We start from the raw sequence: 19175 nt of genomic DNA on the forward strand, positions 1-19175 counted from the left end.
CTCCTGATTTAGAGGAATAGAACACTTTAAGTTGACATCTGCTACGATCCTCAAGTTGTTACTTGGACTTCTTCGCACACGCTTGTAACCTCTTATCTGTGGTCTTACATGTTTTTCTGCACTTTATATTTATTGTATCTATTGTGGCAATATTTGCATGATTTGCACTTTATACGGAATAAGTTATATTGCTTTAATTGTTTATTAGGAATTTCTTGCACATTCATCTGAACAGCGCTGCACTGCTTTTTATGATTATTTGAAGAAGGAATATGACAAAGTTGCAAACCCAAAAAAAGCATGCAGCAAATGAAAGTCAGAGAAATTGGAATTTCATTTCTCTCTCCTTGTTCCGTCTTAAATGTTAGCATGATAGTCAGAGTACTAGCATTTCCAAGATAGGTCATTGCTTCAAATTGCTAAGGCTGGTGATTAACAGTGAGTTTTAGCTAGCAATTTTAGTGAATAAGAAGTAATTTGTCACTGCCACACTTTAAACTGCAGCAATGGGTTAGTGTGCTGTACTACAAACTGCTCCTTTATAAGGAATTTGTAGTTAAAGTGGTTCTAAAGCCTTGAGGTTTTTTACCTTAATGCATTCTCTGCTGCAGGATCCCCCCAACCCCCCCTTATTCTTACCTGAGCTCGATCTGATCCAGTGACGTTCACGATAGCAGCGGTTCTCCCTCCTCATTGGGCAGATTGATGGCAGCGGAAGCCATTGGCTCCTGCTCCTGTCAATCAGCTCCAGTGACGAGCGAGTGGGGGGCAGGGCGGAATCCCACTGTCTGTGTCAGTGGATGCAGTAGTGGGGCTCGGGAACGAGCACGTATGAGTGGCCCATGGGAAGTGGCTTCCCATGGGGGCACTGGACAGAGAGGAGGAGCCTGGAGCGCTGGTGGGGGACCCGAGAAGAGGAGGTTCAGGATAGGTAAGTATAGAAATGTTTGTTATTTACAAAAAAAATTATTTTACAATCGCTTTAAGCCAAGCAATTTGTAGCTAAGCCTATAGAGGTGAATGAAATGCAATAGTCACTGGCAATCTTGTCACTGATATGAATCTCTTCTAAAACTATGATTTTCTTGGCAAATAAATCATTCCTCCGACAGCCTAAAGCTTTTTATAGCAATCTAAAGCACCAAAGATAAAATCTACTCTCTCTAAATAAAAAAACAAATTAACAAAAAAAATTTTTAAACAAGCTTTTTTCTAGTTCGGTCAAATATTAGTCATAAACAATTGCTTTTCCATTTTAATGTGCAACTTAAAGTGCGTTTAAACGCTAAAGGTTTTTTACCTTCATGCAATCTATGCAGTGTGCAGCTCTCCCAATTCTTACCTGAGTCCGAGCCCAATCCAGCGATGTGGACGAGAGCCGAGGTTCTCCAAGGTCTCTCTCTCCTCCTTAGCTGCTGTCAATCACAGCCAGTGAGGAGGGAGCGTGGGCAGGACTGAGCCCCGCTCTGTGTGTCTCATAGACACAAAGAGACATACGAGTGGCTCCAAAGCAAGTAGCAAACCCTGGAATGGCTGAGCATGTAGAGAGACTCATTTTCTGAATATGCTGAAAGAGGATGCAGGACCTCTTCAGAACTAGCAGCAATCTTGTCTCAAAATGCCACAATATCCTGATTCTCTTCCACCAAAGATCATTGCCATATCTACTAAAATGCTCCTAGAAATAGGCAACCCTGAACTGCTCCACATCCTTGTCAGGGGTGTTCTCTGTTTGGTACAGCACATGTTTAGACAAAGGAAGTTGAATTACCACATTTTCCATATTTTGAGCCTGTAGCACAGCATATAACCTGTAAGTATTTTCAACACATTGAACCAGGGCCTCTACATTAAACACATTTCCATTCAATGGCAGACTGCTGTAATGCAGCCTCATTGTGATAAATCTGTGGCTGTTCAATAAACACAGGGAAATTTGCACTATTTTTTCCAGGGACACTCTGCATGGCGGCACCATAGGTGTCTGGGGGTAATTGACACTTGCTAAGAGAGACAACACATTTTCCTTAGTGGTCACCCAATCACATTTAGTTCAGCTTGCTGTCTGCATGGTACAGGTGCATTCACGGGGGCAGCAAATGTCACATTGACAAACTCATTGACTCTAGTCTTCCCGCTACACAGTGCATTGCACAGAGGCAAGTTTCCCTCTGCATAGTCCATAGTGAGTCTCCCAAATAGTATCTCTCCAACTACATGGCATATATTCTCACAACTGGCTTTACAGTCAGTATCTGTAATGACTGCATGTGCAGTCCCAGCAATTAAATCTATAAAGAGAGTGTTTCCAACCAGCACAGTATATGTCGCCATCTTCATTTGAGTATGCTGAGTGTGGAACAAATCTGTAATTTCCCTTTGGCTTGCTGTTTATCCCAAGTGGCCCCAGGGTAAAATAACAGCAGGCTTCATGCTTTCCTTAGCACCACTTACAGTCACAACAGGAACATGCTCACTGTTGCCAGGAATGACAGCAGGCACTTTCACGTGTGAAATTGGGCTTGCTGATACCACTTCACGCTCATCATTATCCCCAGTAGTATTTCAGGGTCTAGGTCAACTCATCATACCATTCCCCCATTGGCCATATAATAAGGAACTGGATGACATTATTAAGAAACTTACCTCCTGGTGACTCCTGCAGCTGGAGGAGCACATACATCTTCCTGGGAATGCTGAGCCATATCGCTAAGGAACTTTAGGTCTCCTCCCAACACACTCTCTCTGATTGTTATTGGAAATAGCACTTTCTCACTTGAAGCTCGCTGACTGTCTCAGACATGCAGGTTTTTCTTTCCTTGACACACCCTTACTTTAAATTTGCAATATTTTAGCTTAAGTATTATCTCCGGCACACAGCAGAACTGACCTCACCGGTGTTGCTATGGACAACCACGTATTTTTTGTTCCTGGTTGCTCTTTTGCTCTATCATGGCAGTCAGAGCAAGCTTCCTAATTGTAATAGCTGAGGTCTGCCTGGCCAGGTTACCTTGAGCATCTCTCTGCAGGCAGAAGACACATCTCTTGGGGGCCACACTATGTAGGAGCTTTTGTCCCCTAAAGACTCACATTCACCTGTTGCACAGATACATACACTCCCAGTGTGTCTGTACACACACAGCTGCCTCATGCAGCACACCTCTCCTAGTGAGCAATAAACTGAATTCAGCTCCAAAACTGTAGGGCCTTTGCACACCTGCTCAAACAGCAGGTGCTGGTAGCCATTAAACTATGGACCAAGGTTGGAGGCTTTATCCCACCCAACACCTACAAGACCCATACCAGGATTCACTAATGCTGCAGAAAACTGAAAGATCTTTTTTTTCCTAATGAGACACACATCCCAGAAACCCTCAGACTGCATTGGTAAGAACCCTGGGTGACACCAAACCCTTGTTACACCATGACATGCTTCTAGCATGTATAGCTTTTAGCACATCTTGTGATTATGTCTTTAAATATGTTCACCATCTAAAATTGGCCAGTATAGTTGGGTGTTTTGGTGAACGTTTGCTGGAAATATATGCTTTGCTGTGCCAGTAAAATCACACACTAAATATGTTTGGTGCCTATGCACACAAATTTAATTCTAGAATGTATTGTAATGTGTGTAATTTGTCAGGAAATTAAATAATGCAGACATTTCATAATGACTTTGATCTGGAGTTAAACTATTCTGAAGATTAAATAATACATTGCAGAGTTAATCCATATTCATAACACTACCTCAGTGTCCCAGTAAGAAACTGACAGTGTCCAGTCAAAGTCAAATAGATAATTTGTTAAGACTTAAAAGAGGCAGATCATGTGTTTAATAGACAGCATGGTTACTTAACTGCTCTGTCTCAGGTTAATTGTTTCTCTATCCTCCAGAGAAAGGCCCAGAGTAATTTGTATTTTGAAGCATTTATAAGTATAATTCTACACTGCTTTCTATTAGCTGTTGTTCTGCTTTTGGTGGCATATCAAAGTATGGGGTGTCTATGACAGACCCCTTAATTTGTTTTACTATTGTTCTAGACCATGAAATGCAACTATGGAGCATTGCCCATGAATGGGCAGTACATTCCCACAAAAATGACTAGTGGACATTAAAGTGAGCCTGGCGTGGCAGCCATCTAAAATATCATTTCCAAAACATGCATCCGAATAACTCTAGGGTTGTGTCAAATTTACTTCTGTACATGTGGAGATCTCCCAAACCTACATGTGGCTCACAGCTCTCAACCTCAGCTCCAAGCTGACTCATTGCCGCCCTTGATCCATGGTGGATTGCTTTTCAAAATGCGGTAGAGCAGCAGCTATGAGGCAAAAAAAAAATATTCAGAAGGTAGCAGTATTGCCCCCTGAATGTTGTTTTTTTTTTTTTTAATAGTTGAATGGCGATTTTGTATGTAATTATTGGTACACAATCTCAAGCCAAACCTATGGGTGGCTTCGGTCTCTTGAATTTTTGAATGGTTCATGTTTGGTGGCGGTACTACCCACTGAATGCAACAGGGGCTATAATTTTTCCACATCTGTAGAATATGTACATCTCTGTGTAACTGTATGCTATCTTTTAGGTGGGCAGTCAGGTGGCAGTAAAACAGTGCCTCAACTGCATGTATTGAATGCCCACTGGCTGCCCATGTGAATGGGGTCTAAATCATTTGTAGACATCTTTAAGTGCCTGCTTTTGGGATTTTAAGAGTTTACAATCACTCTCCTTTGTTCCCCCATTGCTCTGTTTGTGTGGGAGCAAATTTAATATCCATTACTTATAGATATATTGGAGATGGTACTTAGCCTTATTTTGGTGGCAAGGAGACAGCTAGGAGAAGCAAAAGGAAAGCATGTATATGGTGCTGGCAATATAGGCAGAATAAAGTTTGCTCATACCAGGTTCACGTTAAATGTTTGTTGCCATGCACTGTTCACTTTTAAGAATACTTAGTGTTACTAAACCCACAGCAGTAAAATCAGTCTGTATATGCCATAAAGCATGCTTGTACTCACAAGCCATAATCATCACAGTTATGACAAATCACGGCTTGAACTATCTTGATTTGCATGTAATGAGTCTATCTCATATATTAGTTTCACCTTTTAAGTTGCATTACTGAAATAAATGAACTTTTGCACGACATTCTAATTTTTCGAGTTTCACCTGTATATACCAGTGATGGGGATTATCAAAGAGCCATGCTGCACATTTTTACACCTTTTCTGTTCTACATTGAGTAGTTTGATAACTTCAATTAATTCACAGTGGTAGTTACATGTAATAAAGGAAATTATGTGTATTTTTGCTTTAGCTGTCCCTGTGTAACCCTTTGTAAAGTTGTCCCCAAGATTCTGGTTTTTAGTATAGATAAGTGACTTTGTTCTCTTACACAGGTTCCTTCTTCCTACCGAGCTAAACTTCATATTCAAGTTTTATTTTAGTTTATTTACACTTTGGCAGCCAAAATAGGATAACACATAGTTTATATTTGTTACATGCCCCCCATTCATATAGCATAACTTTAGAAAAAATTTAAAATTGCAGCTTACCTTTTGTAGATGCTCTTTTCTGAACCCTCCAGCATGAAAAAAAGGTAGTCTTCTTTGTTTGAGGGAGCTGGGAGTTATGTTTACCATACTTAACCATACATTTAGATATTACCTATGTTTACCATACTTAACCTGGCCTGTTCTGTGCAGGCATATCTTCATTATCAATTGTAGCTAGATTTCAAGACTGTCTATCCTAATTAAGGGTTATAGATGTACAGAGTGGGCTTCTTGCATTGCATGTTATTGAGGACAGACTTGGGACAGGCTCACTCTAACATTGTTTTTTTACAAAAAAACTTGCAGCAAACCATGACACCCCCACCTGAGAAACATCTAAAAGGTTAGTGTGATGGATTTCCTGGCACCCTGACCGGGTGCCTCTGCCAAACAGTATCTCCTGCCCTCCAAACCCTTCCAGCAGACCGATCGCTAATACCAGCCCTTTACCTCAAGCATCATACACAGACAAGATGTTGAGGTAAAACCAAAGGAATGACTGTTTGTTAAAACCCAGACACATACTTTATACTTTCGGAAGGACATTCCCCTCTTGGGGATATTAGCATAGATAAGACATACAACCAGAAAAACATGACAATTCAACCTTAAAACATTAATTTAATTAACAGCTAGGCACCTAGATGAGTCTAATCAGTATGGTTAGCAGTCACAGGAATGCCCCACCCTGCCTCCCTTGTCTATGTGCTGGAAAATATGTCCACAATAAGTCTTGATTAGCAAGGACGTGCCAACTAGGATGCCCAGAAACAGTTCCACAGCCCCGGATACATAAAGTACATTACACCACTCATTTCTAAATGTCCCACCCCAGATCCAGGTTACCAAGTAACACATCTTCGACGCAAATAATATAAAAAGGTAATATTATAAAGTTGGTAGGAGTCTGGCAAAAAGGGCAAATGCCACATTATGCAGCTCTCAAGGGCCAGCTGGGGAAATACAAGAAATATGCCCAAGAAGAATTCCATATCCCCGGCTGGTGAAGGTTCGTCTGCCACAATGTTCCCGTAGATGCACCACTGTTCTGGGGAGTACCTGGCCGTATAATCCCGCTTGTAGATACTTCTGGCCAGTCAGAGGGTTTCGGGACCTGGCTCTACTCCATGCTCTGACCAGGAGAAGCAGATAAAATTCCTGGTCTCCTCCATGGGCCATAATCAGTGGATAGAAGGCTAGCCCATAGTCCCCTCCAAAGGCCCCTGTTCCGGTTGGGTCTCTCACAGTAAGAAATATGTAAAAAACATTTTTTAGGCATGATGTGTGAATGGGAACACATAGGGTGGGGTTTTCTCAAATTTGACTGCATAAGTGGAAATTTGCTTTAAGTGTCATAAACACTTGCTGGCAGTCACCAAATTTGCAGTACAGTGATTTAAATTTGTTGTGAGTAAGGTGATCTCCCACGTAAGGCTAAATTAGCTATTCTCAACCAGGGTTCCTCCAGAGGTCGCTAGGGGTTCTTTGAGCTGTAGCTAATTGACCTCTCATTTAAAGATGCCTGCATAGTTATGGGGCAAACGCCTCTTGCCAGAGCCAGCCGCATGACACCAATAATCTTTTTAGCTGTCTGTAAGGTTTGCATTCTGACCACCACTGTAAAGGGAGCATGCTTCTCACTGACCACCAATGTAAGAGGCATTTTTCCCAATGACCTCTGATTTTTTTTTCTTAAAGCAGGGATTACCCTAGGCCTGAAAATTATTTAAAAGGTTCCCCTAGGCTAAAAAGGTTGAAAACGATGGGTTAAATGCATGTCTCCTAAGTAGTTTCCCCTTAAGTGGCCATGAAAAGTAGACCGGGACAGCAGTTTTTAAAGCTAGCTTGATCAGTGTTTGTTTTTGCATACTCAAGTGTGTGGCACAATTTTATTAACTGTTTACATGAGGCCTGAGGAAAGTCAGATTGTGAATGCACCTGCCACTGGCCTTCAGTGCCTGTGCCCACCTTAGCTTTTTATAACCATCTTTAGGATTATTGAATAGCACATTCATAAATAGGCATGTTTTCAACAAGTTTAAACATATTCTGAAAGGTAACCGACAAATATTTTCTGACAATGAAGTGCACACATAAAAATGTGGTGAGCTAAAGGATCTCTTTTCAGGAGGTAGTTCACTTATATTGCAAGCTATGCTAATTGTGTTGAGCATATGTAAGATGCATGGACTAGTATTAGGCTAGGATGCTTTAAAGGTCCTTTTAATTGGTAAGGAGATCTCCAGATGGTCAGATGCTAATTATTATAGTTTAATTTTCAAGAAGGCTGATATATAATTTTTCTCTATAAATATCACCAGCTTAATGAGAATAAATGTGCTCATGCATCAGTGTTTTGGTGACCTTGTCCGCTCCTGCACAGAGTGATATAGAGTGGAAATCCATCAATCCGCATTGTACATGTGTATAAACACTCTCAACGCTCCTCTTGTGATGAATTAACTTAATGTACTGTGTCTACTATTCCTGAGCATTTAATCATGCAGTGATATCCAGCATTTTAAAAGCTACATTGAAATTCCGACGTGTCTTCTGTCCAGCGGCAATTTTTGCATACAAGGGGAGAATGAGAGAAAGTTTCTGAAGTTTAGCTGAGGACAATGCTAAATGAATGTTACTGAAATTAGAAGTTGATCAGTTATCTACATTTCACTAAAAGTATGCAAGGCCAATGGCTGTAATGATTTTACTGTATGGTAGATCATGCTATGAAATATTTGTTCGTATGTATACACTGAACAATTGGGGTAACAGATCAAGAATTCTCATATGCTGTGATATACCGGCCTCCTGGATCCATACCCCGCTTCCTGGATGACTTCTCCTCCTGGCTACCCTTCTTCCTCTCCTCTGAGCTACCCACCATAATTCTTGGGGATTTCAACATCCCTGTCAACCTCGACAACCCGGACACAGCCCGTCTCCTCCACCTAACCTCCTCCTTTGCACTTGCACAGTGCATACAATCCACCACCCACTCCGACGGAAATATCCTGGACCTTGTCTTCTCCAACCGCTGCGCTCCCCACAACCTCACTAACACCCCCTTCCCTCTCTCTGACCACAACCTGATCACCTTCTCTATCTCCTCGTCCTCCAACGCCTACCCCTCCAAATGTCACACTACTACCAGCCGTAACCTCCGCAACCTTAACCCTGCCTCCCTCCACGCTGCAGCTGATCAACTCCACGACCGCATCCTCCCCCTGTCCTGCCCCGACTTGGCTTTGACCGCCTACAACAATGCGCTCTCAACAGCCCTTGACTCACTAGCGCCTTTAACCACACGCAACATCAGACCCCGACCGCTCCAGCCCTGGCAGACTGATCACACCAACACCCTCAAACGACAAAGTCATGCCCTGGAGCGACTATGGCGCAAAACCAAATCCCAACAAGCTTTCACCCGCTACAAATCTGCCTTCCGCACCTACACCTCCTCCCTTCATGCTGCCAAACAGGCCTACTTCTTGACCCTCATCAAGGCCCTCTCCTCCAATCCTCGCCGACTCTTCTCTGCCTTCAACTCTCTACTCTCTCCACCCCCACCTCCACCCAGCACCTCACTCACCGCCCTTGAGATTGCCAATCACTTCAAAAACAAAATTGATACAATTCGCAAGGACATTGCCGCAACTCACACGCCCTCTCAACCCGTCCCCTCTCACACAGCTACCCCCTTATCCCCCCTCCCCCTCGACACAACCCGCAGGGACTTCGTCACTGCTCAAACTCCCTCCAACCCCCTTCACCCTCACTCAGCTACCCCCTCATCACCCCTCTCCCACAGCCCCACCACTGCTCTGACCTCCTCTTCCACCCCACCCTACATTCCTCATACTGAAGCTCCCCCCACACTCCGCACCTTTGACCTTACTACCATCGAAGAAGTCTCCAAGATCCTCTCTGATGCCCACCTCACCACCTGCCCCCTTGACCCTATCCCCTCACAACTCCTACGACCTTCCTCCTCCTCCATCCTACGCTCCCTCACCCACATCTTCAATCTCTCCCTCTCCTCAGGCACTTTCCCCTCCCCTCTGAAACATGCACACATCACCCCCATACTTAAAAAGCCCTCCCTGGACCCCAATGACCCGAACAACCTCAGACCCATCTCCCTGCTCCCATTTACATCTAAACTCCTCGAGCGCCTAGTCTACACCCGCCTATGCTCTCACCTCAACGACAACAACCTCCTCGATCCCCTACAGTCCGGCTTCCGTCCCCTACACTCCACCAAAACTGCCTTACTCAAACTCTCCAACGACCTGCTAACCTCCAAAGTTAATGGCCACTATTCAGTGCTCCTACTCCTTGACCTCTCTGCGGCCTTCGACACAGTCGACCACCCCCTCCTCCTCAAAAAACGACACTCCCTCGGCCTCAGAGATTCTGCTCTCTCCTGGCTCTCATCCTACCTGTCACAACACTCCTTCAGCGTTACCTATAATGCTACCACCTCCCCCTCACTCCCCCTCTCTATTGGGGTCCCTCAAGGCTCTGTCCTCGGGCCCCTTCTCTTCTCCATCTACACCACCTCCCTTGGCCAACTCATACACTCTCACGGCTTCAACTACCACCTCTATGCCGACGACACACAAATCTATCTCTCAACCCCCCACCTCACCCCCTTGGTCTCAGCCCGAATCACACACCTACTGAGCGACATATCAGACTGGATGTCACTCCACTTCCTTAAATTGAACCTCTCCAAAACCGAGTTTCTTGTCTTCCCCCCAGCCCGGACACCACCCCCCATTGATTTCTCCGTCACATCCAACAACGCTACCATCAAACCCGCCCTGCAGGCCAGAGTACTGGGTGTCATTCTGGACTCCAACCTATCCTTCCAGCCCCAAGTCCAATCTTTAACAAACTCGTGCAGACTCCACCTCCGCAACATCGCCAAAATCCGCACGTTCCTAACCCCAGAAACCACTAAACAGCTCATCCACTCCCTCATCATATCACGACTCGACTACTGCAACTCCCTCCTCACTGGCCTGCCTCGCCGCTGGCTATCCCCACTTCAGTCGATCCTGAATACGGCTGCCAGACTCATTCACCTTTCCAACCGCTCTGTCTCCGCCACCCCCCTCTGCCAATCCCTCCACTGGCTTCCGATTGCGCAACGGATCAAATTCAAAATGCTAACGCTGACGTACAAAGCTGTCCACCATACTGCCCCGTACTACATCTCTGACCTAATATCCAAGTACCGCCCAGCACGCACACTCCGCTCCTCACAAGACCTTCTTCTCTCTAGTTCCCTGGTCTCCTCCTCCCATGCCCGCCTCCAGGACTTCTCCAGGGTGTCACCCATCCTCTGGAACTCCCTGCCCCAACCCATCAGATTATCACCTACTCTCCTCTCCTTTAGGCGCACCCTGAAAACCCATCTCTTTAGGGAAGCCTACCCCACCCCCTGCTAACTTGCCGACCTCCTCCACTCTTCCTACCACTCCATCCCCCACAGCTATCTCCTCCTGTGCCACCACCCCCTCCCTCCTAGATTGTAAGCTCGAAAGAGCAGAGCCCTTGATCCCCTCATGTTTTGCATTGTATTGGTATTGTTCTGTCACATGTTCTGTCCCCCTTTGTAATGTACAGCGCTGAGCGAACCATTGGCGCTTTATAAATACTGTATAATAATAATAATAATAATATGGTCAGATATCTCCAAACTTCACATTTTTCAAAACCTGACTATACCATGCTTCATAATTTATTGTGTTGACCTTTTTTCAAATTTTTTAAAACATCCAGTGTTACGTGTGCTGACCATTTAAATATTTTAATAAGCTATGCATCTTTGTTTAATATGCGGTGGGCAGTCTACTATTGCTATTTAAAGTGAACCTGTGCCCACATCATGCACACTAAATCATTTACATTTTGTGAACAAGCATTAAAAGCAAATCATTCTGCATGCTGCTCCCTTCACAGCCCCCCTAATACTTGAGTCCAATCTCGATCCTGCACTGTGCATGGAAGCCTCAGCTTTCCTGGGTCTCTCTTCCCTCATTCATTGAGACACAGTAATGGGAGCCATTGGCTCCCACTGCTGTTAAGTTACAGCCAGTGAGGAGTCTCCCTAAGCTCTGTGGTCACATGCCTGATGAAGGGGTCCTGTGAGACGCCGAAACGTTGCCTTGCTGTAACTATGTGATCGTTCATTAAAACATTTGGACCCATATTGGTGCTGGTGACATTCTCCCTTGCTGATTCTGTTCGGTTCCAGACGATGGTCGCTGCAGCACCCATTTATACACACAGCTATTTTTAACGCAGAAACGTGTGCATTTTGATTGTACACTTGCATCCCTAAGCTTGTATTCACACCTGAGCGTTTTGTCATGCGATTCTCAAAGCACGACAGTGCTCATAATGAAGAATCACATAATGCCCAATGGCCCCGCTGTCATCTAAGCATTGTATTATTTGTTGCCTGTTGTGTAAAGCTCTTGGGCAACCTGTAGTACTGGAATAGATTAGTGATTTTTGGCATCATAGACTTTAATGGGAGCACCTGAAAAATGCTTTTCCTGTACTACAGGTTGCCCAAAAGAATTATAAACAAAAATGTCTCTCACACTCAAGTGTGTAAATAGGGGGCTTAAAGTCCTAGAGAGGTCAGTTATGGCTTGTTCTAATGATCTTTTAGACTTTACTCAGATATGTTGCCACTGGCAAAAACCTAGTTTGTGTCCAGTTCCAGCTATTCTGGACGCAGCTAATCATTCAGTTTGTATGCAGCCGTAGCACAGAGTGCTGCTGCGTCCAGATGCAGTGTTAGGCTGGCCACACATTATACAATTTTCTTGAGAATTTTTCTTTAGATTTACCAAAAAAAACAAATAATATGAGGTCAAATCTAAACAACACTTTCAATTGTATCCAATTAGGCAGACCCTTGCACTACATAGTTGAAGGTAAATCTAAAGAAAATTGGACAGAAAATTGTATAGTGTATGGCCAGCCTAAAGCTGCATCTGAAAGCAGCAACAAATTTGCCCCTCTGAAAAACCGAAACATAAGCCCCCACTTTTAAGATTTATTTTTTTATTAGTTTGCACTGTTTTAATGGTTATTGAAATAAACTATGGAAAATATTTTTAAGAGATTTGTACTTACCTGTGTGGTACCTTAAAAATCTGTGGCTTTTTCTTAGTGTATATAGAATGTCGATGGAATTTTGGATGTGACGCCTTTCACTATCAAGTATAATTATACAGTGTTTTGCATTTTACCCTTACAAGCAGTGTAATTGCAGCCTCTTGCCATCCCCTGTACCAGAAGCCATAGACTTAGAAAGGGAGAAGTAGCATTAGCAGCTAGCCAGCTGTGCTGCAGTGCTCATGTTCTAACAAGTGACATGCTTATAATAGAAGAGAAAGGACTGGCAGAGAGCTCTTGAGTGTACTGCTTTTCTTTCCTTTGTCTTGAACGAACTAGAAGCAGAGAAAAAGCAGGTAAAACAGATTCATTATACATTATTATATGCTGTGAAAAGGTATTTGCCCCTTCCTGATTTTTTTTTAAATCTTTTTGCATATTTGTCACACTAAAATGATTCAGATCTTCAAGAAAATTTTAATATTACACAAAGATAACTTGAGTAAATACAAAATTCAGTTTTTCAACAATGATTTCATTTATTAAGGGAAAAAAGTTGCCCAAACCTGCCTGGCCCTATGTGGAAAAGAAATTGCCCACTTCCTCCTTGCTAAATCATGAATGAACTGTGATTAACCACATTTTAAGCGGATTTAAAATTTACTTGCCACACTTAGGTCTGATTACTGCCAGAGCTGTTGAATCAAGAAATCAAATAAATAGAAGCTGTCTGATAAAGTGAAGCACACTAAAAGATCTCAAAATGTAACACATCATGCCACGATCTAAAGAGATTCAAGAACATTAGAGAAACAATGTAATTGACATGTATCAGTCTGGAAAGAGTTACACAGCCATTTTTAAGGCTTTGGGACTCTAGCGAACCACAGGGAGAGCCATTATCCACAAATGGTGAAAACGTGGAACAGTGGTGAACCTTCCCTGGAGTGGACAGCCTACCAAAATTACTCAAAGAGCACAATGAGAATTCATCCAAGAGGACAAAAAAGAACCCAGAACAACATCTAAAGAACTGTAGGCCTCACTTGCCTCAGTTAAGGTCAGTGTTCATGATTCAACAATAGGAAAGAGACTGGGCAAAATGGCATCCATGGGAGAGATCCAAAGGCAGAAGCAACTGCTGACCAAAAAGAACTGCAGGCCTCACTTTCCTCAGTTAAGGTCAGTGCTCATGATTCAACAATAGGAAAGAGACTGAGCAAAAATGGCATCCATGGAGAGTTCCAAGGTGAAAGTCTTGCCTAGGGCAGCACAAAACCAAAATACACCACTGGACTAGTGAAATAGGGTTTAATGTAGTACTGCTGCACTAAATACATATTTTGATAGCCCAACTCTATTGCTGCACTGCATAATTGTCAAGTTTTAGTGACACTTTGCTGACTTTTTTATGCTCCAGAATGCTTCCTGTAGTATAATAGGTGCATAGAGCGGTAGACAGAAATTTGCATATTTTCAAGAACAGCAACTGAGTCTGATGTTATTTTATCAGAGTATCTTAAGCTGATAGCTCTGTGAACGTTGGGTTCCCTATTTGGCATTTGTAAATTTGAGTCCTTTCTCCCCATGTTGTTTGCTGACATTCTGTCTTATCTATTATAAACAGCATTGAGATTTTGTATTCTTGATCCAGAAATCAATTAATGTCACTGTCATTAGGTTTATTTCTTTCCATCAGACATAATTATTATTTGTGAGTTTGATTTCATTCTATAATGAATGCATGACATGCCAGTATAATATTACAGCAGCAGATGCCTATGGCAACAAATTGGTCATGATTGAATAGTTCAGTGAGTCATATGCCAAATGACCAGATGTAATAAGCCAAAAAGAGAAAATGCCTTTCACTATTATATATTATGTTATTTTGCAGGCTGGTTATCAAATTACTCAACAAAGGCTTCCAATTGCAGTTAATGGGCTCCTTACATACCGCTATCCATCCGGTAAAAAAAAAAATGATATGGTCACCAAGTGTGTCACGATTAAACAGATCCAGCTGGAGCAAGATAGTGGTAAAAGTCTTCATGATGACTCTAGGAGGCAGACACTCATTGATCTAAACAGAGCAGGTAAGTGTTTACAGTAGTTTGCAGGCATGTATTTGAACAGTTGGCTCCATTTATCTGTTCGTGTAGATTGGATTAGGATTTATATACTTCTAAGGTCCTAAAGTAGGTTCCTAAAATAGCTACTATAAAAGGCTTGTAAAGAAAACCAAATTTGTAGTGCTGTTCGAAAAGCAAGTTAAAGCTGAAAACAACAGCAACAACAAGGTAAAGCTCGAAAAACAACCAGATACAGATATGAAATTCATACAAGGGATCCGATTTATTTACCAAAGGATTTACAGTGCCTTGAAAAAGTATTCATACCCCTTGAAATTTTCCACATTTTTCATGTTACAACCAAAAGCGTAAATGTATTTTATTCGGATTTTATGTGATAGAGCAGTGGCATCTAATTGTGAAGTGAAAGGGAAATGATAAATGGTTTTCAACTTTTTTTATTGTATTCAGCTTCCCCTGAGCCAGTACATTGTAGAACCACATTTTGCTGCTATTACAGGTGCAAGTCTTTTTGGGTATGTCTCTATCAACTTTGCACATCTAAAGAGTGGAATGTTTGCCCATTCTTCTTTGCAAAATAGCTTAAGCTCTGTCATTCTAACTATTCTGACTGGGCCATTCTAACACATGAATATGCTTTGATCTAAACCATTCCATTGTAGCTCTGGCTGTATGTTTAGGGTCGTTGTCCTTTTGGAAGGTGAACCTCAGCCCCATTATCATTATTATTATTATACAGTATTTATATAGCGCCAAAAAGTTTGCTCAGCGCTGTACATTATAGGCCCAGTCTCAAGTCTTTTGCAGACTCTAACAGGTTTCTTCTAAGATTGCACTGTATTTGGCTCCATCCATCTTCCCTTCAACTCTGACCAGCTTCCCTGTCCCTGCCGAAGAAAAGCATCCCCACAACATGATGTTGCCACCACCATGTTTGACGGTGGGGATGGTGTGTTCAGGGTGATGTGCAGTATTAGTTTTCCGCCACACATAGCGTTTTGCTTTTAGACCAAAAAGTTAAATTTTGGTCTCATTTGACCAGAGCATCTTCTTCCACATGTTTGCTGTGTCCCCCACATGACTTCTTGCAAACTGCAAACGGGACTTCTTATGGGTTTCTTTCAACAATGGCTTTCTTCTTGCCACTCTTCCATAACGGCCAGATTTGTGGAGTGCGCGACTAATAGTTGTCCTGTGGGCAGATTCTTCCACCTGAGCTGTGGATCTCTGCAGCTCCTCCAGAATTACCATGGGCCTCTTGACTGCTTCTCTTATTAATGCTCTCCTTGCCCGGCCTGTCAGTTTAGGTGGATGGCTATGTCTTGGTAGGTTTGCAGTTGTGTCATACTGTTTCCATTTTCTGATGATGGATTGAACAGTGCTCTGTGAGATGTTCAAAGCTTGGTATTTTTTTTATAACCTAACCCTGCTTTAAAGGTTTCCACAACTTTATCCCTGACCTGTCTGTTTATTTTTCCTTGGCCTTCATGATGCTGTTTGTTCACTAATGTTCTCTAACAAACCTCTGAAGGCTTCACAGAACAGCTGTATTTATACTGAGATTAAATTACACACAGGTGGACTCTATTTACTAATTAGGTTACTTCTGCAGACAATTGGTTCCACTAGATTTTAGTTTTGGGTATCAGAGTAAAGGGGGCTGAATACAAATACACGCCACACTTTTCAGATATTTATTTGTAAAAAAATTTGAAAACCATTTATCATTTTCCTTCCACTTCACAATTATATGCCACTTTTTGCTGGTCTATCACATAAAATGTCAATAGAATACATTTACAATTTTGGATGTAACATAACAAAATGTGGAAAATTTCAAGGGGTGTGAATACTTTTTAAAGGCACTGTATATGTGTGTCTATCAAATCCTGAGTTATATGCTGTCCTTTTGTCTACTACAGTTAAACTATACAGTGCATCCAGAAAGTATTCACAGCACTTAACTTTTACCACATTTTGTTATGTTGCAGGCAGCCTTATTCCAAAATGGATTAAATTAATTTTTTTCCTCAACATTCTACAAACAATACCCCATAATGACAACATGAAAGAAGTTTGTTTTGAAATCTGACACTCAAAATTGAGCTCTGGTGCATCCTGTTCCCACTGATTATCCTTGAGATGTTTCCACAACTTGATTGGAGTCACCTGTGGGGAATTCAGTTGATTGGACATGATTAGGAAAGGCATAAACCTGTCTATATAAGGTCCCACAGTTAACAGTGCATGTCAGAGCACAAACCAAACCATGAAGTCCAGGAATTGTCTGTAGACCTTCGAGACAGGATTGTATCAAGGCACAGATCTGGGGAAGGTTACAGAAATATTTCTGCAGCATTGTAGGTCCTAATGAGCACACTGGCCTCCATCATCCGTAAATGGAAGAAGTTTGGAACCACCAGGAATCTTCCTAGAGCACGCCGCGCAGCCAAAATGAGCGATCAAGGGAGAAGGGCCTTAGCAAGGGAGGTGACCAAGCATCCGATGGTCACTCTGAAAGAGCTCCAGCGTTTCTCTGTGGAGAGAGGAGAACCTTCCAGAAGAACAACCATCTCTGCAGAACTCCACCAATCAGGCCTGTATGGTAGAGTGGCCAGACAGAAGCCACTCCTCAGTAAAAGGCAAATGGCAGCCTGGAGTTTGCCAAAAGTCACCTGAGGGACTCTCAGATCATGAGAAAAAAAACTCTCTGGTCTGATGAAACAAAGATTGAACTGTTTGGCCTGAATGCCAAGCATCATGTCTGGAGGAAACCAGGCACCGCTAACCACCTGGCCAATACCATCCCTACAGTGAAACATGGTGGTGGCAGCATCATGCTGTGGGGATTTCTTTCAGCGGCAAGAACTGGGAGACTAGTCAGGATTGAAGGAAAGATGAATGCAGTAATGTACAGAGACATTCTTGATGAAAACCTGTTCCAGAGCGCTCTGGACCTTAGACTGGGGCAACAATTCATCTTTCAACAGGATAACGACCCTACACACACAGCCCACATAACAAAGGAGTGGCTGCGGGCCAACTCTGTGAATGTCCTGGAGTGGCCCAGCAAGAGCCCAGACTTGAACCTGATTGAACATCTCTGGAGAGATCTGAAAATGGCTGTGCACCGACGCATCCCATCCAACCTGATGGAGCTTGAGAGGTATTGCATGAAGAATGGGAGAAATTGCCCAAAGTTAGATGTGCCAAGCTTTTAGCATAACACTCAAAATGACTTGAGGCTGTAGTTGGTGCTAAAGGTGCTTCAACAAAGTATGGAGAAAAGGCTGTGAATACTTATTTACATGTGGTTTTTTTTCGTTTTTTATTTTTAATAAATTGCAAAGATTTCAAAATTAACTTCTTTCACGTTGACATTATGGGGTATTGTTTGTAGAATATTGAGGAAAAAAATTAATTTAATCCATTTTGGAATAAGGCTGTAACATAACAAAATGTGGCAAAAGTTCAGCGCTGTGAATACTTTCTGGATGCACTGTACAGCTCTTTCTCCTCCCTCCATCCAGCATATGACTGGGCAGTGAAAGAACTGCAGTATGCTTCTTGTCAACAAATTTTACTTTGACGTTCACATTGTTGTGTTGCGTTAGCATACAAGTTAATATGCATTGCACTAAAGCAGCCTCTTCATTTGAATGGCTTGCTTTAGTAAAAAAGGTACATGTATAATTTTTGCAAGTGCACAGCGCAATGGTGTGAATGGACCCTTTTGCTTGTCACCCCTCTACAGCCTGAGTACTGCTGCATAAGGCATTGCATCAGACTGATACCAAGAATTTATATGTTTACATTAGTTGCATTTAAAAATACACATCAGTGTATTTTAACTGTTTCCCGCCCACCCACCTGCAGTGTACTGCGGCAGGGCGGCAGCTACAGGCAAAGTGACATACCCGTACGTTGCTCTGTCTGTACTAACACAGGGGGCGCAGCGCGCCCAAGCGGGCACAGAGTGCTCCTCCCTCGCGACTGCTGTGTTCAGCAGACACAGTGGAATGAAGATCCCAGTGAACGGGACTCGGTGATCATGTAATCACTATGTGATCACATGATCACAATGTAAGCAAAGCGGTTATGAATATTATTCATAACATCTCTGCTCCTCTTCCTAGTGAGCTGTGATTGGCCCACAGCTGTCAAATGATACATGGGGCCAATCACAGCACCCTGTACCATGTGACCAGCTCCAGCCAATCACAGATCACTATCTTGAGCTGTCAAAATTCAACTCATTCATGACAGTTCATGAATGAATTAGGTTCATGACAGCAAGCTTTGCAAATTATATTTCCTATTTTGGGGTGTGAACGCACCTGCGCCCCCCTCTGCCCACACTGAGTAAAAGCACTACATTTTACACAC

General features: G+C 42.8%; 1 protein-coding gene across 1 annotated transcript in view; it reads left to right on the forward strand.

Annotated features, from left to right (window-relative positions):
* GATB (glutamyl-tRNA amidotransferase subunit B) overlaps positions 1-19175 on the forward strand; it is a 201046-nt gene that overhangs the window by 57536 nt on the left and 124335 nt on the right. The window contains exon 4 of the mRNA XM_089670459.1: positions 14594-14792. Within this exon, the coding sequence (XP_089526585.1) occupies positions 14594-14792 (199 nt within the window). The remainder of the gene's footprint in view (positions 1-14593; positions 14793-19175) is intronic.

This window comes from Staurois parvus, unplaced genomic scaffold (genome assembly GCF_062004578.1).
Source record: "Staurois parvus isolate SC_StPar_1 unplaced genomic scaffold, SC_StPar_1.0 ptg000090l, whole genome shotgun sequence".
NCBI lineage: Eukaryota > Metazoa > Chordata > Amphibia > Anura > Ranidae > Staurois > Staurois parvus.